General features: G+C 37.2%; 1 protein-coding gene across 5 annotated transcripts in view; it reads right to left on the bottom strand.

The window, feature by feature from the left end:
• mtus1a (microtubule associated tumor suppressor 1a) overlaps positions 1 to 25,175 on the bottom strand; it is a 57,986-nt gene that overhangs the window by 21,705 nt on the left and 11,106 nt on the right. For 2 of the 5 annotated variants that reach the window (XM_049483841.1, XM_049483842.1), the window contains exons 4-7: positions 22,816 to 22,980; positions 18,888 to 18,992; positions 18,062 to 18,169; positions 1,023 to 1,252 (exon numbers count right to left, since the gene is read on the bottom strand). In XM_049483841.1, the coding sequence (XP_049339798.1) occupies positions 1,023 to 1,252; positions 18,062 to 18,169; positions 18,888 to 18,992; positions 22,816 to 22,980 (608 nt within the window). Of the gene's footprint in view, positions 1 to 1,022; positions 1,253 to 8,898; positions 9,051 to 18,061; positions 18,170 to 18,887; positions 18,993 to 20,264; positions 20,516 to 22,815; positions 22,981 to 25,175 lie in introns of those variants that run through there. The other 3 variants (XM_049483843.1, XM_015608216.3, XM_015608217.3) reach the window with 3 other exon arrangements.

Below are 25,175 nucleotides of genomic sequence, written 5' to 3'. Positions count from 1 at the left end.
TAATAGTATTTAACATTTTGGTATTTCCAAATAAATGTACAAATAAACAAAATCTTAGCAAAATACAGGCAAAGACACAAACACACAGAAAATCAGTCTAGGTGTCCATAGCAAAGAGCATGGATAATATGATACTACAAAGAACTTCCTAGAAACCTACATGTGGAAGCTGATTAATCAGCTGTATGAGTTCATCACCAAAACAGTGCACTCCCCTGCTTCCCTCCCAACACACACACACACACACACACACACACATACCCACTATACCAGAGCAAAAACACAACATTGGCTGTGCCAGACTTTCAATGACACAGTCAAACAAACTAACTAAAAAACTGCACAAACTGAAAACAATTTTTCAGAATTTTGAAGAAATTCTTCTTCATTAACTTCTCTAGCATCAACATATCTTGAGCCCACTGAATAAAAACTACAGGTTCCTTACCCTGCTTCTAGAATACCCCCATTGTCCTGTACATTTTAACCTTTTTTATGCTCAGTCAAAAGCTCTGTCCGGACGTGAACAGTCTCTTAGGGGGACGTTTGTAAAAAATATTTCACACTTCTACTCAATTATAAAACTCTTGCATCCGGACTGCAATCAAAAAACAGGAGGATCAGTACGTTTTTAGGCTTTCTTGGTCAGCGTTCAGTAGCTCCTCCATTTCCACTGGCTTTTGTGTTTTGGATCTCCATGGAAATGTGTGCACAAAGTGTAACTACAGTGTGTGGCAGTGGACAAATAGTTTTTTTTTTATTGAACGCGAGGCAACGAAACTCAGAAATGTGGATCCGGAGGACATCTGAGAAAAACACGTACATAGTCGTTACGGAGAGAAAATTACCCCAGGACCCCTTGAGAAATTAATCCCATCCAGATAGGGCTAAAGAAGCTGAAGCTAAGAATCTGATCAGTAAAATGTGCAGGGCTGCATTATCATTAGAATCAAGGCTGAGAACCACTAATCTGCATTAAATACTGAATAACATGTAAGAAAAAAAGATTAATTCCCGCTTACCTTAGCACTAAGGTTCTGCACAACCACAGTGATGGCCTCAAATTTGCGGTTGTTCACTGCTAAGCTGTTTTTCAGGTGTTGGATTGTCTGGTTCTTCTTCTCACACAGAGCCTTGAAGTACTCCACCCCTCTTGGCTTCGTCTCTGGTGGCACCAGGTCCGGATGGCCGTTGGTCTGGCCCTGCTGCTGCTGGTGGTTCCGAACAGTCGTCTTCGCCTTGCCTTTGTCAACTGTAAGAGACAATCCGTTTAGTGGCGCTACAACATTCAGCATCCTTTCCACCTCCGAAGAATCATGCATCCGTCTAAGCCCCACTGCAGTCTGAAGAGCTGAGCTAATGTCCACAGCCTACAGTTCCAGATTTGAGGCGAGCTAACTGGTCTGAATTAGATTGCATCCATCTCCTGATCATATCTCTCCCTCTGCCCCTCAGCAGACATCAGAGTGCTCTTATTTTAGCAGGGCCATGCCATAGCAGTGTTGATTTACATCAGCTTTATAAATACAACACCAGGGCATAATAATGGATAGAATCCCTCTAACAAGCCTTTACCAGTGAGCAAAGTCACTTTCAGAAGCCAACAACGTAAGTTGTCAGCCAATATATATATATATATAGCTTTGGAAAAAATTGAGACCACTTCAGTTTCTGAATCAGTTCTTCTGATTATGTTATTTATAGGTATATGTTTGAGTAAAATGGTAAAATGAACACTATTGTTTTATTCTATAAACTACAGACACCATTTTTCCCAAATTCCAAATATTTATTAGCAGAAAACGAGAAATGGCTTAAATAACAAAAAAGATGCAGAGCTTTCAGACCTCAAATAACGCAAAGAAAACAAGTTCATATTCATAAAGTTTTAAGAGTTCAGAAATCAATATTTGATAAAATAATACTGGTTTTTAATCACCAGTTTTGATGCGTTTTGGCATGTTCTCCTCCACCAGTATTACACACTGCTTTTGGATAACTTTATGCCACTCCTGGTGCAAAAAGTCAAGCAGTTCAGTTTGGTTTGATGGCTTGTGATCATCCATCTTCCTCTTGATTATATATTTCCTTAAAACACCCCTTAACGTTTAATGGAAGCAAATGTAAAAATATTTTATTCTAGGCCATTCTAGAGCATTTTTATTGGTCTATTTATGAAACAAATTGTCACAATATAAAGAACTGTTACATGTTAAAAAGTAAAAAATGGTGGCCTATGCATATATATATTTACATATATTATTTTGTTTTTGTTTTATTTTGTTTGACACTGTACACCACTGCCTGGATGAAGGCTAGCTGTTTTGTATGAGCTATTACATAACAGCTCTATGAGGACCGGCTGCAAAGGGCATTTCTCAAATGCCACTTTTAATGAGGGAGGATGGAGGAGGGAGAGAGACCCCCCCCCCCCCCCCCCCCCCTTTACTGAGTCAGATATTCATAGCTATAGCTATACAGTTTGTAAATGGATTTTGGACCGTAGAATAATACAACTTCATTAGATTCTATTTAAAGGGTGCAAAAGTATATGAAGAAAAATTATATATAAATAACAAAATATAACAAAAAAGCTTAAAATGATGCAAAAGTGCAGAAGTACTGAGAGCAATGACATACAAACATCTGAATTATGCTAAATGACAGCCTTGAGGCTATTGGGTTTCCCAAGCCTTGTATCAAATGATCATTGCAAAATTAATGCCATTAAAAATTCATGAAGCAGCATGAGGTTAGTAAAATCACCATAAATGCAAATAGGGTGACACCATGCCTGTGTGAAAGCTTCATTTTACCAAAAGCATTTAATTAAAAATAGAGCTGCAATACATATCAGCGAAGGGACTGTAATTATTATGTTTGATATCAGGAAAACAAGGTTAATAAACTTGCCGATGCAGATTCCAGTCAGCAGTTTGTGTTGGACCTGCCTTAGCCTCGACATGAGACACAGTGATCCAGATTCCAGTTCCACATCTTACCATGAACTGGCTTCAGTGTCAGTGAACAAATAACTAGCTAAAAATTTGTTTGTTTGGATATATTTTAAATCTTTTATGGTGATGTGCTGTATGTTCCATTTCAGCCTCATAATGTAACACAATCTAAAAAAATGGGAATAAACTCTATATATACGTATATATATATATATATATATATATATATATATATATATATATATATATATATATATATATATATATATATATATATATATATATATATATATATATATATATACATAGTTAAATAATGCAAAGATTCAAGAGTTCAAAAATCAATATTTGGTGGAACAACCCTGGTTTTTAATCACAGTTTTCATGCATCTTGCCATGTTCTCCTCCACCAGTTTTACACACTGCTTTTGGATAACTTTATGCCTTTACTTCTGGTGCAAAAATTCAAGCAGTTCAGCTTGGTTTGATGGCTTGTGATCATCCATCTTCCTCTTGATTATATTTCAGAGGTTTTCAATTTGGTAAAATCAAAGAAACTCAATTTTCAAGCGGTCTCTTATTATTTTTTTCAGAGCTGTATATTGTGATATTAACAAATACAGGTATTTATAAAATTAAATTCAACATGTCACAATGACACTAATAATGCCCTTTGTGTTTTGAAGGTAAAAGTAAAATAAATGACAATGGGTAGATATAATCTTAGAATATGAGAACAGTGCTAATTGTCCTGTTGAATCAAATAGCAAAAAAAAAAAAAAAATTGAATAAATTTGCCTTTTGTGAAAATGTTGTGTGACTATTACACAAGCACACACTTCAATGCTTATGAAAACTACTAAAAGTCCTCATGTTTCTCTTAGGAAAAGAATGCATAAATGCATGTTCATAAACAAACAAACAACAAAAAAAAAATAATATATATATATATATATATATATATATATATATATATATATATATATATATATATATATATATATATATATATATATATATATATATATATTTGTAGCTCTGTTACCAGTGCAGTTATTGTGCAGACTGATTATTGGAGCAAACAGCAGTGCAGTCACACCTCCCCCACCTGCACGCCCAACTTTCTAAAAGTAAACACTTAAAGCCCTTCCACGTCTGTTCAGCTCTGTTCAGTACTTGCCCACAAAACAAATATAAACGTTTTTACCACATACTGTACTCTGGGTTTGCAGTGTCCTTTTGCAAAAACATGATCTCAAAATTCTAGAGTGGGTCAGAATTTTACCGACAACCATCATAATCTCAGCAGCTTTTCATTTAACCAGCTGTCCACTTGGACACACTGCTGGGCCACTTGCATAACATTTTAATATTCTTGATGAAACACAGCCTGTTATAAGTGACCACATGGCAGTATTAGAACACATCTGAGTGCAGTGCTGATCAAAAAGGAAAATATGAATATTTTAAAAATGCATTCCAGAAGCTGTGTTACAGCAGCCTTTAGCTGTTGCTGGCAGTTTCTTATTCTTACGCAGTGTCATGAGCAAGGAAGGAACTATGAAAAGGCTTCATAATTCAAACCATAAAATGTTCCACTGCATATGAAACAAATCTATGCCTTCAATGCCTCCCTCTGCTGGTCATAATTTAATAGCACATCACAGCAGTTTACTGCTATTTACTCAAACACACATACAACTTGCATGTATATTAAGTGTTTTGAGGTACAGAGATGTCATTCTAATGTTGTAAGATCAAATCATCTAATAATTCATATTATTTTCATAAAAAAATATTCATAAGGCAAAGCAGTTTTACAGAAATGTGGTAGCAGAAAATTAAAAACTGAATCACTTGTGTTGGTAATTTGAACAAACATATATATATTTTTTGATATTAATAAAAATGTTCCATCACTGGTTTATTATGGCCATTCAAACTCATCAGGTGTCAGAACAAAATAATAAATATGACATTATGTACTGTATCACCCACACCTATTCTAAAGCTCTAACGTAAGTATTAACTCCCACACTATTTCTGACAAACACTGAATCTACCTACAGGAATTAATATAAAGAAATACTTTAAATCTTTAAAATAAGGCATAAATCAGTCAAACAATACCAGAGTCTGTTCAAAAATATTCTCCTTTTTTAACTATTTGAAGTATTTTAAGAGTCAATGTTGATCTGATGCTTCAAAAGATTATTGCCTCTCTGCTCAAGGTAATTATAGTGGAGTTTCTGGCAAATATTCTGTAATTCAATAAATAAGCTCCCACAGGTTGCTATGGTATCCCAAGCAGTGCCATGTTAGCTCAGGTGGATGTTAAAGCTGATGTCTGTAAGATTTGAGGGGATTTGGGGGATTTAGGTCCCTCTCTGGTGAGAATGGGTAATTGCACAGGGCATGCGGAGGAATCATTTTACACTGGGCGGGTGTGATGCGGTCTCCTTTCAGAGCGGAAGAATCTGATTCCAGGTTATGTTTAGTTATGAGGCTGTACGTGTGACGTGAATACGTAAAGACGTGTGCCATGGCCGGAAGAAGAACTCCCACAAAAAGCGACCAGACATCCCAGTTTTTAGAATGAATATATTAGGCTTAGCAGGGATGAACTTTCCAGCACACTGGTACCATTAAACACAACATTGTATCCCTTTTCCACTCAGAAATGCTTCTGCTTTTAGTTTAGACACAAAATAATACGGACGGCACTACCATAATGTGGTTGGTTGGGTGTTACTAGTATAAAAAGGATGCCGAAACCTTTTCACCCCAATCATTCCTATTGGAGAAAATTTCAACTGAATCAGTTGCTTAGCAGATACCATGCATCCAATCAAACATGCTGTGTAAAGTAAGCATAGAAAAGAAACATACAAATCAGCTAATACTATTACATCATTAGAAATAAAACCACAAAATAAACCACGACCTCATTAATGTGAAGATACTCAAATGTTGTCCAAAATGTTGACTTGTTTTTTTGTCTGAATCTCTCATTCAGAGTAACTGATATTTCAATCAGGTTACCTACTGTAGGAAGGCAGGTACAGACTGGTAGGCAGTGGTGTAGCAGGTTGTTGCTTTCCTTGCCAAGGAGTTAAACCCTATTCTGCCACAGAAAAGCCAGTGTTTATACAAGTTTTCTGTACTTATTGGCAAACAGAGAATTTTTGATACAGTAAACAAAATCTAGTCTATATTTATCGCTGCAGAGTGGAATGTGCTTTCTAGAACCGTCAACCGCACGCTGTTATAAATGATTCACCCTCATCTCCTACACCTGAATTATTCAGACAAAGCTGAAATAGCAGATACGCTGCTCTACCACTTCTGCCTCAGTGATGACGGACGGCCATAGCAACTGGTAGTTAAAGCTAGAGGTCAGTCTCACGCTGTGCAGAGAGGAACTTCTGAATCTGGGCCAGGCTTCAGTACTGTATACTGCATCTGCAGCCAGCTGAGAAGCAGAGTAAATATTAATAAAGATAGTAAATTATTTGAATCAAATAGACTTTTTTCTGTAAAAAAAAATTGTTAAGTTAATATAAATTAATTACATTAAATAAAAAGGCCAACACAGTAACAACCAATAAAACCAAAAATCTAACAAGAGTTAAAGAAATCTCACAGTGATCTCAGTTCACCAAAAGATTTCCCACATTATCATACGTAGAGGTGCGAGCGAGGTGGAGCAGTTTTAATTTTAGTCTACTGATTATTTTTCTCCATCTTTTAAGTGGAGTATTTAGTCAAATAGCTTGTTTTCAAGCATTTTTTAAAAACTTTATCCAAAATTCCAGCACTTTTTAGACCTGTGAAACACTTAACATTATAATTCAAGCATTTTTAAGTACTTCAATCACCTATATGACCCGTGAACTCAGCAGTGATTTGTGAAAATCAAAATGGTTTGATTTATAGTTGTAGCCAGGGCTGGGGTGTGAAACTGACCTAGATTGTGCTAGTTTGACACTGATCTTATTATTTTAATTAATAGAAAACAAACAAAGTGTGCTCACAAACGCAACATTTAAACTTTTACCCCAAATAATATTTTAGTGGGAACAAAATCAAACTAAAAACACCCAGATTATGCACAACATTGCATTTCTAGTATGTTAAAGAGCCAGAGAAGTCAGAAAGAAATGACATAATGAGCATTCATCATTCTCTTGTGCCACTAGGGGACAGCTCTACCAGTCTGTGTGGCCTGCCTGGGTTAATTCAACACACTTGTTGAGCCATTTGTCCTTTAAATAAAAGAAAAAGGGAAAAAGAGACACTGCAACAAGTACAAACTTCACTGAATGTATGATAGACAATGAATAATGCTTATTATATGATCTATAAACTACCCTATATTACATAGAAGTGAAACAGTACAAAACTGACACTGGGGAGGGACCCTCAAGGGTGCGTGTTCAGTACCTATAGTTAAGAAACTTGTGTACTATGGTCAATTGCAAGTTTTCCCTGTTGTGAAAATGGAAACACTGGAACTGCTGGGACATGTAGGGAACTGTTTGTACTCTGGTGAAGAAAAATGTACCTGTACATAGGCTGAAAATGATAATTATGTTTTTTCGGCTTGTCACACAATATACTAAAGAAGGTTTGAATAATTTTGCTTACTCTGTGTTTGTTAAAATATGGGGAAAATGTGTATAAATTAAAATCACAGTATTCTTAAAAGGGTGTGATCACTATTGTGCTATGATAAAATCACTATATCAGTGGCATAAAACGGCCTTAAAATGACAATAATATTGTTAATATTGCAGTTAATTATAGGATAACTGCAATATTATATTGCCCAATAAAATATAATCAAATTATCATGATCATGACAGGAATATCTGTACAGTACCTTTATTCCGCATATTGAAGCTAAGACTTGATTTATAAACTAAGGCATTTGTACACTGGAACATAATAATCCTGAGAACATCTGGTATTGGCTGAGCATGAAATGATTAAAGCCAACTATGTAAAACACCAGACAATAGACATTATCTAATTAGTGAAGCAGTGATGAAATTACAATGCAGCCTTCCTATAATTTTGTGTAAATCTTTCATTTACAAACTCTAAGACCCAGATTTGTTGATATACAGTGACTAAACTGGGTCATATAGCATCCAGAGGTCAGGATTACCACTGCTGTGAAAGTCAGGGCAGGCAGGAGTCCTATCAATATAGCTTTATTTGAGGGAGATATTTCAACAAGTGAAATCAGACCCTGAACCTTTACATAAATCACTTTAAATATAGCCCATCTCAGAGCAATAATTACAGTCTCTCTCAGGGAGCCCTTACTTGGCCATTCTCTATAAAAGGAGAAGAATGACTCTCTTAGATTGACTATCTTAGATTAGCCCTTTTTTGTGTTCCTATGGGAATTTTTCCCAGGGAAAGAATGCGTACTTACACTTAACCCAGTGACTACAGCCCAAAATAATAACCCTTCTTTAAGCTGTTGCTTCCATTGGCAAAACTGGATTTTTAGATCCTAGATCTACAGGCACACACAGAAAAAAAAATGAACTAATCTGATCGGGATATTTGCTGTCAAAATTATAGATTGACACCAATTAACACCTGAGAAAAACATTCCTTTGGTCCAGAAGAGCTTCCTCCTGGCTATTTTAGGAGAGTAAACAGGCACCTTATGGGCATGCACACCAGCAGCAAACATCAGATCCTCAGATACTCTCTCTCTCTCGCTCGCTCTCTTTCTGGCAGCGAGAGTAAACATGCACACTCTAAAAATAGCCTCAAAAACATCAGAGAAGATCAGGGAAGAGATGGCACCTTGCAATCACTACAGGGTGCCTTAGCATAGTGATGGAATATTCAGAAATATTTAAAAATGGCAAGCACACTTTCCATAATTTTCCATAATTAAAAAACCCTCGTAAAAACCAACCTGCTCGAAACACCACTGTGCTCTTCTTGCAGCCAGACAGCAGCTGGAGGCTCCGGAGTAAGCCTTTAGCAGTCAGCTTCACGTGGATGTTGGAGAGGGAGAATTTGGGAGAGAACAGCATCGTGCCGGTCCAAAAAGAGGCGTAACTAACAAGGCTTTTCACGCAAAACAAAAAGAAAAGCATTCAGATCTGAAGATCTGCTGGGAAGCCACATGCCGAGGGCTCAGTACATCATGAAACGGTTCACTGGAGAGGACTGAGACGTTGAAATGGATGAAGCATGGAAAAAATAAAATGCATGCACTCAAAACTAAAGACAATTTCAAAAAAAGATAAAGATAAAAAAGCTAAAATGCAATAAAATAAAATATATATATAAAAAAAATACTAAAGCAGCTACGTCTAAATATCAGACAAGGGGGGTTTCCGGCACCACAGCCCCCCTCAGACAGATGCAAAGAGGCTTAATCCACTGATCAGAGAGAGGCTAAGCAAAGCTTCCAGGCAAAGCTCTAGCAGCATCTCTCCATGGTGCTACTACTATGGAGGTGGATGATGCTGGGAAGAGGGGAGGGAGGAGGATAGTGGGAGGAGTAAACAGCAGCGCCTCGAGCTGTGACACGCAGCTCCCTCTCTCTCGCCTTTACACACATGCTCACTCGCCCGCTCGCCTGCACGCCTCCTCGCTCACGAGGGTGGGAGGGCGAGAGGACAAAAATGGCGGGAGTGAAAGCAACAGCTCACAGCAAGGTGTCTCGTCGTCTGGTGTTGTGCTGGATTCAGCCATGCTGGCCCCCTGCCTGCATGCAACATCCCTGTGTACAATCAAGAGGTTTCAGCCAGTGTAGCATTTAAAAAAAAAAAAAAATCTAATAAATCATTTGTATATGTTGCACCAGCAGAATTATGCTTTTATACATGTTTTCTAGGGGTGTCACGATCTCGATATTTTATCGAAATCGAATCGAAATGAGGTCACGATCTCGAGTATCGAAGTCAAAAAGAGGATCGACGATCCCTCCCGCGCGCGCTACGCAAATAGCGCAGCGCGCTACGCAAATGGCGCGGCACCAACACAGCGCATCCTATTCATTTAAATAGAGATAGCCACTGCATGAGCGCAGTCGGCGGGAGTGTGATCACTGTTTTTATCTGTCCAACGGGGGAGGGGGGGCGGGGGTTGGGCACGCAGGTTTTGTATCTGTATCTAACGGAGGGGTGGGTGCGCGCAGGTGAGAACGTGTGAACTCGCTGAAATGCGTGTGTCAGTGTGACTTGAGAACACTGACTATAGATCACAGTGAGGTGGATTAAAAATCTTAAACTTATAATTGACTACACCTGTTGCTTTCCATTGAATTAAAAAAAACATCTTTCTCTCAGATAAAGTAAACACAAGCGTGTTTCTGACTAAAATAAAAGCTTTTCAGGAGAGATATAAGTTATGTGTAAATATTTATAAGACAATACCCACATCACTTATCTAACCAGCCTGTACTGATTTCTGCCCCCCAATAATGCTTTCAATAACCTCTTGTAACCCCTGGGAGCCAGGGGTTACACTCTAATAGCCTTTAATAGTCTTCAGTAGCCTTTAAAAGACTTACCTGGCGGCCGTGGTGTGTCCACTAAACTCCGTAGTTATAAACATCCTGAGGTTAGCAGCGCGCTAACTGACCTGTTTATAATGTAATCCGAGCAGTGCCTCCGTGTCGGCTGTTCTAACCTGCTGCTGTTAGCTGCTTGGGCTGAAAGATGAACTGTAGTGAGCTGTATTATCCGGTTAGTGGGGTTAAAACCTTTATTTGTTTACAGAAACAGTAAAAACGGACTGGCTGAGCTCTGTAGCCCGTGGCTGGGCTGTACTGAAGTAGTGACTGAGTGAAGAGAGCGGGGCTTGTGCTGCTGCTGCTAGTGGTTGGATGAAGAACTGCAGCTTCATGTAATGAGCAGTTTCACCAGCCATCCACACACAGCTCTGATAAACTGCTTGTTTTAATAGTGCACACTGTTGCTACCAAAAAAAGTCACTAGATGGCATTACCATATATATCTTAATAAATAATAATAATAATATTTATAATATTTATAATAATAATAATAATAATAATAATAATAAATATATTATTTAAATTTTATGAGGCATAAAATAATAACAAGAAAAAAAAACAAGAAAATCGAGAATCGAATCGAATCGTGACCCTCAAATCGAAAATGAAATCGAATCGAGGATTTAGAGAATCGTGACACCCCTAATGTTTTCGCCTCGTTATTAACACGAGGGCATACGCAAACAACAATGTCTGAAAGCTCAGCTTTATATGACAATAAAACTAAGCAGATTTATGAGCCTATTAGCTTTAAAGCAATTCATAAATCAAAAAACGGGTCATGAACTTCTTAATAGTAAACAATAAATTCCGCACCTATATGACAAATTAGAAATGAAAGAAGTTTTTCTATGAAGGTTGGTGATTTTTTATTTATTTTTTTTAAATCAACTTAGCTTTAGTAAGAGCCCTAAAAATCGTCTCAGTCGCATTTTTATGTAGAAGCTTTAGCAGAAGCTCCATTTGCTGCTATTGAAAAACGTCTTGTCTAGGGGTGTGCCATATCGCATTGTAAGCAATAGTATCGCCAACGTTTTTGCATATCATGAACAATATTAAACCTTGAAATATCGAGTCCCACCCCCCACCCCTAATGATCACATCAGGGTTCTATTTTTTTGCTGTTTTTTTGCAAAAGAAAAATTCACTGTTCGTATTATATATTTACTAGAGACAGATTATATCTATCATTTATTTTACTTTAATCTTGAATATATGAAGATTTGGAGTGCATTATTATTATCATGACATTCTGGATAATTGACTTCTGTTACAAATCTGATTCTTCTATTTTTAATAATTCAGTTAGGGATGTGCCATATCATATAGTATGCAATATTAACATTTAAGTTTCATTTTGTTGCAGTAGTCTATTTTTGAAATATTTTTTTTTATTCAGTGTTTTGTCATATTGCCAAGAGTATCGTTATAGCAAAAATACCATTAAATATCATGATATTATTTTAGTGCCATATCGCCCACCCCTAGTCTTGTCCACACTCACTCACACTCACAGGCTGGACAGTATGGTAATTTATATACCAATATATTTCTTAATTTTGGTCAATATGATATAACTACAATATCGATACAAACAGCATGAACACCACTGCCTGTGGTTTTCATCACACATTGGCACTTTTTAATATATTTGCTCCGGCCTGGAACATGTCTATGTTTACAATGGCCTTCGGTCAATCATGTATAAGACTTTAGAGCCCCACTGAAGCTGGATACAGAATTAGAGGCATTCTGCCTGAACAGGTAGCTAATACAGGTAGTGACTGAAACTCACGGGAGCTTGTTACAAAAGAACAACACATTCTGTTGTACTTTTATTCTTTATCTTTTAACCCCAAATGCTCCTGTTTTGGTAGTTTTCTGCTGTTTTTTTTGTTTTCTTAATTACTTTTTCCTGTTTTATTTATGTTACATTGTTGTAGTATTTGTTTTAATGTTTTATAATGATCTATGTACTGAACTTTGTTTTAGCTGTTGTTTTTAAAGGGCTTTATAAATAAAGTTAAGCTGAGTACTGGATCTCAGCTCGCTGTACAGACATGTCAGTGACAATTTTTTTTTTTATTCCAGTTAAGCAACAAAACAGTCAATTTAGACTTTTCATTTTTAATAAATCTGATTAACCTGATATGTAGTTTGGTACTTGCAGACTCTGCCATTTACAGCTTTTTTTTCCTTGTTAGAAAGGGGCCTGCTCTGCGTATGGCACTCATATACGTGTGACATAGCAGCCAACTCTTTCCCAATTGGCTATACCCAGCACAGCCTGCGTACACATTTGCATGAATTTTAACTTTTTTTGCTATATGGCGAGATTGCGTTCAACACAACCCATCATGCACCGTGGCATGTGGCGGCTCTCTACATTAAAATACATAGAATGCATCTAAAAGTCTAAAGTGCTAGCGGACACATATCGTTCAAAAACTTGTCTTTGTGATAATGGGGTAATAAAACTGGAACCTTTGGGCTCCGCACTGAATACTTTTCAGATATCTAATGGAAGTTCGAACAACCATCTTGGTAACAGGACACCCTGTATGCCCTGTATGATTTGTTTAATCCATCAACAGAATTGTTCTATTGTCCCAGATTTTGAAATATACTGCATTAAGAAACCATCTAATGCAGTGAAACAACATGTCTAAACCACCATTACTGATCTAACTACAGTCAGACTTTGGACCTAAAAAAAACAAAAAAAAAACAAAGCCTGCACCCCCAGTGGGGCCGTAAAGCCACATCTTTGGCAATATACTGTTTATATGGAGAATATGTGGTCAGTTGCTCCAATTCCTAAAGACCATCTTTCCAAAACAAGCATCTAAAATCAAACCTTGGCTCTGCAAAGTGTGTAATTTCACAAAAATTCCAGAGGATATGTAAAGATCGGAATGCAAGCACAGAAGTGCATTCTATTAAAACAAAACAAAAAGTAAACACAAAGTATTACAGGCAAACAGAAAGAGGAGAACTTCAGGGACAAGTAAAGTGCCACTGTGAGAGTTTTATCGAGAGGAACGCTTTTAGGAAGCCACACTTATATTTTATTTTATGAACCTTCAGTACAACAAGCATAGCTCATTTTAACACACCGCAAAACAGAACCTGCCAGTGGGACACTCAACTGCTGAAAGTAGATGGAGAGAGATACTTTATTTATCCCAAAGAAAATTTAGCAGTAAGTAATACAACCCCCTTTAGCCTAAATCCACAAAGCTACAAATGTAATATTCATATCTAAAGGACTGTGGTGTTCAGGAACACTTTCATGCCACTAATGAGATCTGGTGACTGGGAAGACTACTGAAGAACAATGAACTCATTGTCATGTTTATGAAAGCAGACTTAAGTCTTAAGTGAGAAGATTGTGCCACATCTTTATGAACAGGCAGAATAATTACATTATCGACTTATCGTACAATAAACAGACATTACATTAATTATATTTGATAATTGACACATTGTCTATTTTGTTTATTTGTATGTTTGTTCACATATATAACAGTGAACAGTATTTTAGCCATTAAAGCAATGAACAATGCTTCAATAACTGTAACTCCATACACACAGTGTGGACTGCAGTAAATGAGTAAAAACTATTTATTCCCTTAACTATGAATAAACAAAATGTTGGCTTTAAGCCTTTTAGACCCTGCATCTATTGCAATCGACATCATGTATTTTCTTTATTTTTAAATGTTTTGTTGCACATAACACCATTTAAGAGCTGTTGTCCATCAGAATAGACAATGAATCAACCAATGAACAAGTTTATAAACCAATAAAACAGAAACTTGGCCCCACCCACTGCACTGGACAATAGCAAATATAACAGCAAATGTTTACTAATTTAATCTGATTTAGAAATCATGTTTTTACTGTTTAGGGGTGATTTATGAAATAAATAATATTAATATTACTCACCAGCTTCCAATGCAATAGAAAAATACATATATTTTAGTTAATTTGATTAATTTGCTATTTAGATTTTATAGTGGAATATTAGAGTTTTCTTTTCTGTGCATTCCAGAAGCAAAAAAAAAAAATAATAATAATAAATCTTACACCCCCCCTTATCACTAGAGATAATTCAGGTCTAAAATGGTTAAAAGGCTATAGTTGCTTTGTTAAGCTATTATAGATCACATATACAGAACAGGTACTAAAATTAAGCTGATGTTCTCTACAGACATCTAGAGTTAAATTTGTCTTACTTTTAAAAAACTCCCAAAAATGATCTGATCAGTGAATCAAAATCCTTGACATGACTCAAACTGTTTATCATTTCTTTATTCCAACTCAGTAACTAATATACTAAATTAACCTACAAATTAACAAATTACCAAACCTACTCGTTACATGCAAAGTTTTTTTGGGGCATTTAGGTGGGTTTTGACTGCAGTTCAGCACCTACAGGCTAGGGGCGCTATACTCAAACCAGTATGGTATCAACAATTAATCATGCAACCCTCAACTCATCAGCTCATAACTGACAAATTACACCCTCCTCCTAACTCTGAAGGATGATCTGAATATTACCTGAAGCTGCTGATCCATACATATTCCATTTTTTTTTCTAAAAATATGATTTTATCTAGTGCACTGCTACCAATATACTGGTTTCTGAATGAGTAAGTGTACAAGTGATCATAATAAAGTGCTTTGGGGCAATAAAACATTGGAGAAAAAAAAACACAAACGAGTAGGTATATTTATCTGTAAGCATGCCATTATAACTGCCCACATTTCAATCACAGCACCAGAGAGTGCTATATGAGAGTGCACACAGTGCAGTGGTCTTGGCAGCAGACTGTGCAGTGATACTGGCTGTGGCTGCTTTCCTCGTCTCAGCTGTGTCATACTGGCTTGGCAGCAGCGCTCTGTCCCTGCACTGCTGAGACTGCAATTCAGCACAGCCCACATACAGCAAACCAACTGCCACCACATTCATATGGCAAACCACAAACAGAGATTTATTACACACTGTTTCTCGCATAAAACATATTCTCTGCTCACTCTGGTGAAGCTCGAACAAAGAGTAACAGCTGTGGGGACTGAGGTGATATAACAGTAAAGGTATTTCACACAGTCACTCGAGTCGTTTGCATTATGAACATGTTTTACAGTGTTAAAGAAGAAATTCAGTGTGAAATAGACTTGAAGTAGGGCTGCATGATACTGGAAAACTAACATTGCAAATGTTCTTTTTTCGATGATATATATCGCAATATTAACCAATGGAGGCGCCCCGGCCCCACCCACACGCTGTCTCACATCCAGACCGATCAAGAGCTGAGTCAGCGCCGAGCTCTCAAAACCCGAGCAAAACAACAAAAATCTGCCCTTTAATCAGGTATTTAAATGGTTTTTTAAAAGGTAAATTAAAAGCATGAATTCAGCTGTAACTGGAAATATCTGCTCCGCAAAACTGTGCTGGACTGAGGTGCACAGCTTTCAACACATGCGTTTACAAGCACGTGCCCAAACATGTGGAAGGAGGCCATGCAGTTACCTCGTGTTTACTCCTGCGCCTCCCCCTCAAACTTCTCAGGCAGCAGCAGCCTGTTACTCACACAGACACAGAGACAGCGCTGTGTATCTAAGTCAAAGTCAAAGTGAAAGTGGTTTTTATTGTCATTTCAGCTATATACAGAGTACACAGTGAAACGAAACAACGTTCCTCCAGGGACCATGGTGCACATAAACACAGTGTATACAGAACAATAGTGCAACAGTACAAAAGTGCAGACAGACAATACAACACACACAATACAGACAAAGAATAATAAATAACAAGACAGTGTGCAAATTATGCAGTGTGCAAAAAGTGTGCAAAAAAGACCAGTGAGGTAGTAATTACCTCTATTACACAGTGTGCAATAGAGTCCAGTGAGGTAGTAGGGTTTTTAGTGCTTTCCATTTTCTGGGGTAAGTGGGGTAAGAGTGTGTGTGCATGTACAGAAAAACCATCAGTTCAGTCTCTGCAGTTGAGGAGTCTGATGGCTTGGGGGTAGAAGCTGTTGCAGAATCTGGTCGTGCTGGACCGGATGCTGCGGTACCTTCTTCCCGAAGGCAGGAGGGAGAACAGTTCGTGTGAGGGATGAGTGGGGTCATTCACAATGCTGGTTGCTTTGCGGATGCTGCGGGTCGTGTAGATGTCCGTGATGGAGGGGAGAGAGACGCCAATGATCCTCTCCAATATCTACTTCTTGTGTGAAGAATCAAAACGTTGCACAATGATGTTTTGATTTAATTGCCTTAAGTGACATCACACGTCCTGTGATATGACTATTGCGCATGCGCACATCGCGATGATGATGCTTAAACGATATATCGTGCAGACCTAACTTTGAGTGTTACAATGCTAGAGATTGGAACATAGCATTGCCCATGCAAAGAAATCACTATTTCTTCTCTATCATATTTAGCAAACTCTGAAGTATCTCCATACTTTAATTGGTAGAATTCAGAGGGCCCTGGCATTTTAAAGGAGGCAATGAGAACTTTGAAAGTGCACAGGTTTGCTGAAAGCTGTTAAGTTAGCACAAAATTTAGCTCTCAATAGGTGGACACTGCTTTTAGTTTTCTGCATAGCTGTATTGGATGGAAACATGATATTTAGCATTTTAACAAGGTTAAATGCATAACTTTTTTTTCATTGAGTAATCAGGGCCTAATGATTTGCTTCTGCTGTGGTCAGTGGGGCAAATTAAAGCCTTGGATACACTACACAGCAGATTATAAACAGACTGGACATATTACACTAAACCACTGTTTACTGCCAATTTTTATAGAATCTGAACCAATATTGAACCAATATACGCACTAAACCACCGGACATGATACACTACACAACCAGATACCTGACCACATGTACCACCGTGCATTTGACTCGCGTTACCAAGGAGGTTCAAATTCAGACATTAAGGCATATTTGTGCAGAAGCCAAAAAAAAAATAAAAAATTGGTAAAGTCATGGGTTGGGAGACGTGGTCAGCTACAAATGATGTAGCAGTAGCGACTCCAGCTGCTATAATAGTGCTAACGTTATATTATGGAACAGAAAAAGAAGGTTCAATTTGCTTTTTAAGGTCAATGTCCATTGGCTTCTGATGGAGTAAATCAAGTTGAAGAAGAGGTTACACTAAGAGTTCACCCAAAATCTGTTTAAAAAAAAAAGTCAGATGAGATTTTCTATCATACACTGCATGACGTTTATTCCAACTGCCAGCTCCGACTGCACCAGAGTCTGCAGACAAGAGCCAACTAGCACAGACTCACCACAACCGGAAATTGGGTTGTAATTGGGCTAAAATCTGTTTAGTGTAACACCAGCCAAAGATAAGAGTTACGGATGCAGCAGAATTTTATTTTATTTTTCTCTCAAGCCAGGATTACTACAGAAAAAAATGACTGATTACTCTTCGACCAACAGTTTTAACATGTTACATGGAGTTCGTGTGAAATATTTTTGTAGAAAAATTAAATGTTAATATTAGTGTTCATGTTTAGGAGTGAGTTCCATTACCTGACGAAGCCCCAGCAAGTCGAACATGTCGTGGTGGAGCAGAGGTTTTGAGAACATTGGGAGAAGACCTCACAGATGCTTGAGATGTCAAAGATGTGTTTCTGCATCCTGTTCAAAAACAGAAAAGCACAGTTTTGAAGTGAGACTTTGCAGTATTTACTGAGGAAATAACCACATCAATACAAGGTTCATACATGTTTTAACCACTAAATTTTTCTATGCCTTCAAGGCAAATTTATATGAACATACAATTTTTAAAGCATCAGTGCAGACATGGACAATAAAACCAAAAAATAACAAACTATAATTAAAATAGATTATAAAAGGCCTAAAATGAATGCTGACACATAATCTTTAATAATAAAATGTGTGTAAGATCCTGAGAGCTCCATCGTGTAGGGCTAAATTACTAATTAACTCTGAGATGAGTTACTCTGAGTATTTTTAGCTCAAAATGTAAGATTTTCTCCATTCATAAACTGAAAAAGATTTGTAGAACAAACTTCCTTCTGGGTATTTTTATTTTTCCAGTTGTTTCATGGCGGCGCGTGCACACGCTGCGGCTTACCCTGTCTTCCTATCCTGTATGGATGGGTTGATGGCTAATTTCGCTGGTTGACTATGTGACAATAAAGGCAATTCTCTATTCTATATCCATGACTGTGCAAACCCTGCCGATACTAGCTCAAATGAAGGTTAATAAAAGGTGAATAACCCCTTGTGACACATGAAAAGTTGCTGTAAATGAAGCTACATGTATATTATATGAATCTTGACCCATATTTCTACATGCAGAGAAATACATATGCAGCACATGTGTGTTTACCTGCTGATGAAGCTCTGGGAGGAAGACTCTGGAGCCTGGTCCTCACTGAAGCAGCTCTGTTAGTAGGGGGTTTGCCAAAAACTCCTGAAGAAGCTTCTACATAATCTGAGAACAGACAGAAGTGATAGATTTGCCTTCAACAAGAATCATTCAGAACGTTTTTCACAGAACAGCTTTGTCATTCATCACACTGACAGATCTTTCAGCTTAGTGTGTATCTAGGGATTTGGTAAGCACAAAGGCATGCATGATGTATTCCGTAAGTAAAGACTATACAGTGAAGTTTCTCCTCTTGCTACAGGCACATTTTCATGGAAACATGGATAACACTATAACTGTACTATTGTTCCTGATGTGAGCATATACAGCTCTGAAAAAAAAACAATTAAATGATGAGTTTCTTTGATTTTACCAAATTGAAAAACTCTGGAATATAATCAAGAGGAAGATGGATGATCACAAGCCATCAAACCAAACTGAACTGCTTGAATTTTTGCACCAGGTGTAGCACAAAGTTATCCAAAAGCAGTGTGTAAGACTGGTGGCGGAGAACATGCCAAGATGCATAAAAACTTACTAAAAACAGGGTTATTCCACCAGTTATTGATTTCTGAAGTCTTTTCTTTCTTTTCTTTACTTTATTTGAGGTCTGAAAGCTCTGCATCTTTGTTATTTCAGCCATTTCAGATTTTCTGCAAATGAATGCTCTAAATGACAATGTTTTTATTTAGAATTTGGGAGAAATGTTGTCTTTAGTTTATAGAGTAAACCAACCATGTTAATTTTACTCAAACATATAACCATAAATAGCAAAATCAAAGAAACTGACTTAGAAACTGAAGTGGTCTCTTAATTTTTTTCAGAGCTGTATAAGCAATAAATTGGGGCAGCAATCCAACAAAATAAAGTCACACAGTACTTTACAGATCTCAGTACAGACATTAAATAATAGCAACAAGTCCAGACAGTAGGGATGATTAAACAAAACAAATTCGTATTGTGAAAATCCAGCATTCTGCATTGAAAGTAGTCTGTTTTACTTCTTTTGCTATATACTTTAAAGCTTAAGGTCTATTTTTGGTAAATGTTTTTATATGTATGCACTAAATAGTTTGCACTTTTAGTACATATGTTTGCTTCTATTAATTTTTTAAACATATATTTATACATAATTAAACTAATACTAATTTTGTAGCAGGAGTATATTCTTGAGATGAATTGAGTATTGTTAAATCACCAAGAATACCATTACAGAAATACCATGAAATATTGTAACATTACTACTTCCAGGCAGTATGCAACATTTCAACATGCAACAATTTTACTCCCTTGATTTACAAATTTAAATAAAAGCGATAAACACAGAACAAGACTTACTTCTCCAAGGCTGAGCTTTAGGCTTCCCATTACAGACGGCAAACAAAGGAATGATACAGAAGCGATAGGACCCAATGAGGAGGCATGTCAACAGAGTGAGATCACACTGAGAACATGCACTAGACTGGGGGATCAGCGTGGAGTTGGTGAAAACGTGCACAGAAAATTCGGTCCAGGTGCAGCTGCGGAGGCCCCCATACGCTGCCATGATTTTATCCAGCAAAATTAGCAATGCAGAAAGAAAACAGAATCGCTCGGTTCGCACTGGGTTTGGGTGGTGGTCATGTTGTTCCGTGCTGTTTTCTAGCTTCCTTCCAAGTGAACTGGAGTGGAACAAACCCTGCCTCCAGACATCTGGGACTGTGGAGCCCCGTTCATAGAAAAGCATGGACATCCACCAATGAGGAAGCAGCAGGCAAGTGAAGATGCTCAGGCAAAAAATAAAAGCTCTCTTTGTCTGTTTGGGGTTCCCCCGCTCTGTCTGCAGTGATGAAATTGGCCCACATTTCAGCTGCGCTTGACTCCAGACTAAAAGACGAGACTGGTGGAGACCCTGGCTTTACAGTCACAGGCAATTACTACGGTTAGAAAAGGATTTCATTGAGTGACTGATGGATCTAGGTCTCCTCTACATTCAGCTACAGAGCACTACAGCCTGGTACTACTCAACAACTTTAAAATACACACACTTCCATCACTATACACATCACACAGCTGCAGGAAAGCTCACATACCAACAGTTCTGCTAGAATATTGGTGCATGTTTTACATGAATCCATTAAAAAAGAAAAAAAAATCTAACTGCTGCAGATGATTAAATCCTGAAGGAAGGATTTAAGGCCTTAGATTAAGGCTGCCATCAACCAGCCTGAGAAAAGTGGGTCAAGATGTTCAAGAATAAGGTCGATCCTGTCTGCGCTGACTGTGGATGTGAGGCATGTAAAAAGCTTAAGCACAGTTTAAGCACAGATGTAGGAAAATGCAAGGGGATTCTACTACTACTACTGCTACTACTGGCAGCAGCAACACGAAAATTATAAATTCAGTGACGGAACCTTAGTGCCTGTTTTGACTGGCAGTAAAAAGAAAACAGCTTCAGGTTTTAAAGCACATTACACTTTGCATATTATATATTACTCATCTGTGAGAACAATATTCCAATATGCAAAAAATAAGTAAATAAATAAAAACTAATAGTTCATTCATAATGCACATTTTGGTGACTTTTCAACTCAAAGTCTTCCAGAAACAAACAAACATAAAAAAAACACTATATGCAGAGAAACATGTTAAGAGTATAGTAACTATGACAAGCCAGGGTAAGCTTAGGGTAAAGAGATGAAAAAGATCTATTCTCTATATGGACAAAAGAACTGGGACACAATGATTAATTATTTTTTTATGAAATCAAGGGTATTTATTTAAAAGGTCTCCTTCTACTAAAATCCATTTTGTCTTGTTCTTTGTGAAATACTATAGGTCTCTCTGAGTTGTATAGGATGCTGCACATGAAACTCTTCCTCAATCTTCACTGTCTGCAGTAGCTAGATAAAGAAAATACTCAGAAAACGAGCGGATCAGGAAAAGCAGTGTCTACGTCGAACCTTGAATTAGTATTCATGGCCCCGCCCACCTTGGTTTGCGACTGCCCACAGACAGAGCTGAAGCCGGGCAGCGATGCCGTCTCGACCGATAGGAGCTAACAGCACTAGGAACAGCATAGCAGTTCATTCCTGTGTTACTTGTGCAAATATCACATCAGTGTTTTGCCCAGTAATTCAGAGCTAAGAAACAAATGGTTGTCTATAGAACACCACCAATTAAGTACAATTGATAAATGTAGGTGTATTTTTAGAACAGGTCTGTTTACACTAGTTAAATGTAAAAATCCACCCCATGGTTTTGTTCCAACTGCCTGGGTGGCTCTGCTATGGCTCAACCAGGGTGGATTTTTACTTTCTGGACCTGGACTGCCCACCTCTGTGTGTAACTATAGGTTTACGTAGAATCTCTGGTGGATTTGGCATTTTACAGAGACTCTAAGACTAGATCAGGGCTTTACACCTCTGTTATTAGTGCAAAAATGGCTATTTTAAAATCGTTATCCAATCAGAGGCGAGATGTTCGTATGTATGATTATTCATGAAGAAGAGCAGAAATTCTATCGTTTCTCCCCTCTGCGGGAATAAAGACGCTATTATTCTGGAGCAAAAACAACTCTCATTTATTCATGCTAGAGACATAACTAGACATTTTAAAATGAATTAAAAAAACGATGGAACGAGACCTTTAAAAGAAATTCAAAAAAATGTATCTAATGTCCAGGGAAGGTTTTCTACTAGATTTTGGTGGCTTGTGAGGGTCTCAGTGCAGTCAGAGCTCAATGTTGGAGGGCTTCATTGCTTTAGTTAAAGAGCCAATATGTTTTTCTGCACCAGAGAGTTCTATTCCATTGGAACTATTTCTTTAAAGGGACTAGACAAGATGTGTGCAACTGCATATCTGGGTCAGCAGGAGTATATAAAGCTAGCTATAAGCTATAAAGTCTCACCTGGCTTTGAGTGTCCGTTGGAGGCACTGGCGCTCTTGAGCTGGCCTCTGGGCTTCACCGGAAGCTTTGAGGCTGCATTATGTGGGTGAGCTGGAGTTACAGAGTGTTTTGGATGGACTGAAGCCTCTGCTCCTGTACATTCAGTCAGCCGCATTTTCTGATTCCCTACAAAGGAAATAGAGTAGTGTGTTAGAAGCTATAATTAAAAGCTATTTCCAGTGTCACAAAAGTGACAACTGGTGACCACTAAAAAAGTAGTCAGAATATTTAATAAATGTTGGACAGACAGTCCAGTCCAGGTTGCAGCAATTTGGCCCAGAATGATCCAAAGATTTTACTCAAGTGGCAAATTACATTATAAGAAAACAATTTTACTGTTTTTCTGCTTCATTATGCCATATGTGTATTACAGAGCCATGATAAAGATATTTTATTTAATATTAAGGGTGTGCCATATCGTATTGTACGCAAAATATGAACAATATTATACTCTGAAATATCACGCCATATCACCCAATCCTAATTATCACATCAGGGTACTACTTTTTTGCTGTTTTCAGCAAAAAAAAAAAAAAAAAAATCCCAATGTTCTTATTTCCCATTATAAATCTACTAAAGACAGATTATATCTGTTCAGTATCATTTATTTTACTTTAATCCTGGATGTATGGAGATATTTGGAGTGCATTTTAGCATCATTACATTCTGGATCATTTAGGAACAGTTAGGGTTGTGCCATATTATATTGTATACGATAATACAATAAAATTATTTAATTATATGTTATAATTCTTGAAATATATATATATATATATTTAATCACTGTTTGAGTATTGCGAAAATACCATGAAATATCATGATATTATTTTAGGGCCATATCGCTCACCCCTATTTAACATGCAGGGTTCCTTTGACATTTTGCACGGCTTTAAGTACATGCTGCATAGTATTACGAGTGAGATATTATAGTATTATTTTATTTAGTGGTTAAACAGAGCAGTTTCGGTCCATGCATTGGCCCCCATTTCAATAGCAACATTGCAGAAATCATGTTGATTTTGGAACTAAAACAAGTTCTCTCTTCTCTTGATTTCTTTCAATATAGACAATTGTCAATGCACTGCACTCTATTCCAATTGAAACAAATCGGGAAGAATCATTTTTTGCAACTAAAATACATTTTCCTACATTTTACCTTGCTTTTCTCAGACCTTTTCAGAATGACCAACTCCAAGAAAATGAGTCTACTCTACAAAAAGAGTCAACAGAGAGGGGTGTGGTCCTGTAAACCTGCAAAGAACTAAAAAGGTTGAGAAGGTACATCTGTATCCTCAGTTAGTCCCCTGGGAACATGACATAAGCTTTGGCCATTAGAAACAGGAAAGTCTATTGTAAGTCTACTGTGTGTACAAATCGCCTCCTCATGGAGGAAATGAGAACTGCAGACAAGCTAAAAATACAAAATGAAAGTCAGACAGATGTTAATTATTTTATTATTTTAGATATGCAGAAGTGCAGAAGGTTTACTTTATTTTACTTATTTTACTAATTTTACTTTATTTTTCAGGTATTGTCTGACAGATTGCACTGTACAGATTACAGAAATCTAGATTTTTTTAATATTTAAGACAGTATTAAAGAGAAAGGAGGACAAAAAACAAGGAAATTAATCCAGTCCTGCAACAAATATAGTCTGAACTACTACACGTTTATAATTTTTCACGTATAGAGTATTTGTGCATCTTATGTGAAGCTGTTCTATAAAAAAAATAAGGTAGCTAGGTGGGCAGCATCTCCCTATACACTATTATCCTCTGATTATGTTTTTTTCTGTTTATAAATTTTATAAATAATGGTTAATCTACAGTAACAATAGATACAGAAATCAGTATGAAGGCAATCTGTTGCTGCATGACACGTGTGCATATAAAGTGGGAGCCAGGTTGTGGTAAAACACCAGCTCTTTCTCATCCTCTATTGTTTAGTGGATGACAGGCTGCCTCAACATCCTGTAACTGGTCCAGATGTTCTAACCATATATGTGTTTTTATGCAATGCAAACGAAACCTTACTATAGTTCAGTTTATCTGAACTGAGACCATCATTGTTTGCACCAAGTTTTGGTACTTTAGTTTGGGCTGTGGTTTGCAATATCTTTTACATCAGCTGTTTTGTTTTGAAGCAAATGGAAAAATTTGAAGGTCTGGACCGAACAAAGTACATTTAAAAAGAACTCTTAATTGCAAAAACAATGAAGTTTTGCTTTGAGGACATTTAGATTGTTAAATCTTGTAACTGCAATCTTGGTCACTTCACACTGGGGACACACATCTTAGTTCATTGCAGAGCTTTTACAGCTG

This window comes from Astyanax mexicanus, chromosome 10, assembly GCF_023375975.1.
Source record: "Astyanax mexicanus isolate ESR-SI-001 chromosome 10, AstMex3_surface, whole genome shotgun sequence".
Classification (NCBI taxonomy): Eukaryota; Metazoa; Chordata; class Actinopteri; order Characiformes; family Acestrorhamphidae; genus Astyanax; species Astyanax mexicanus.
The sequence above is the reverse complement of the archived record's forward strand: the minus strand, read 5'-3'. Positions and strand labels throughout refer to the sequence as shown.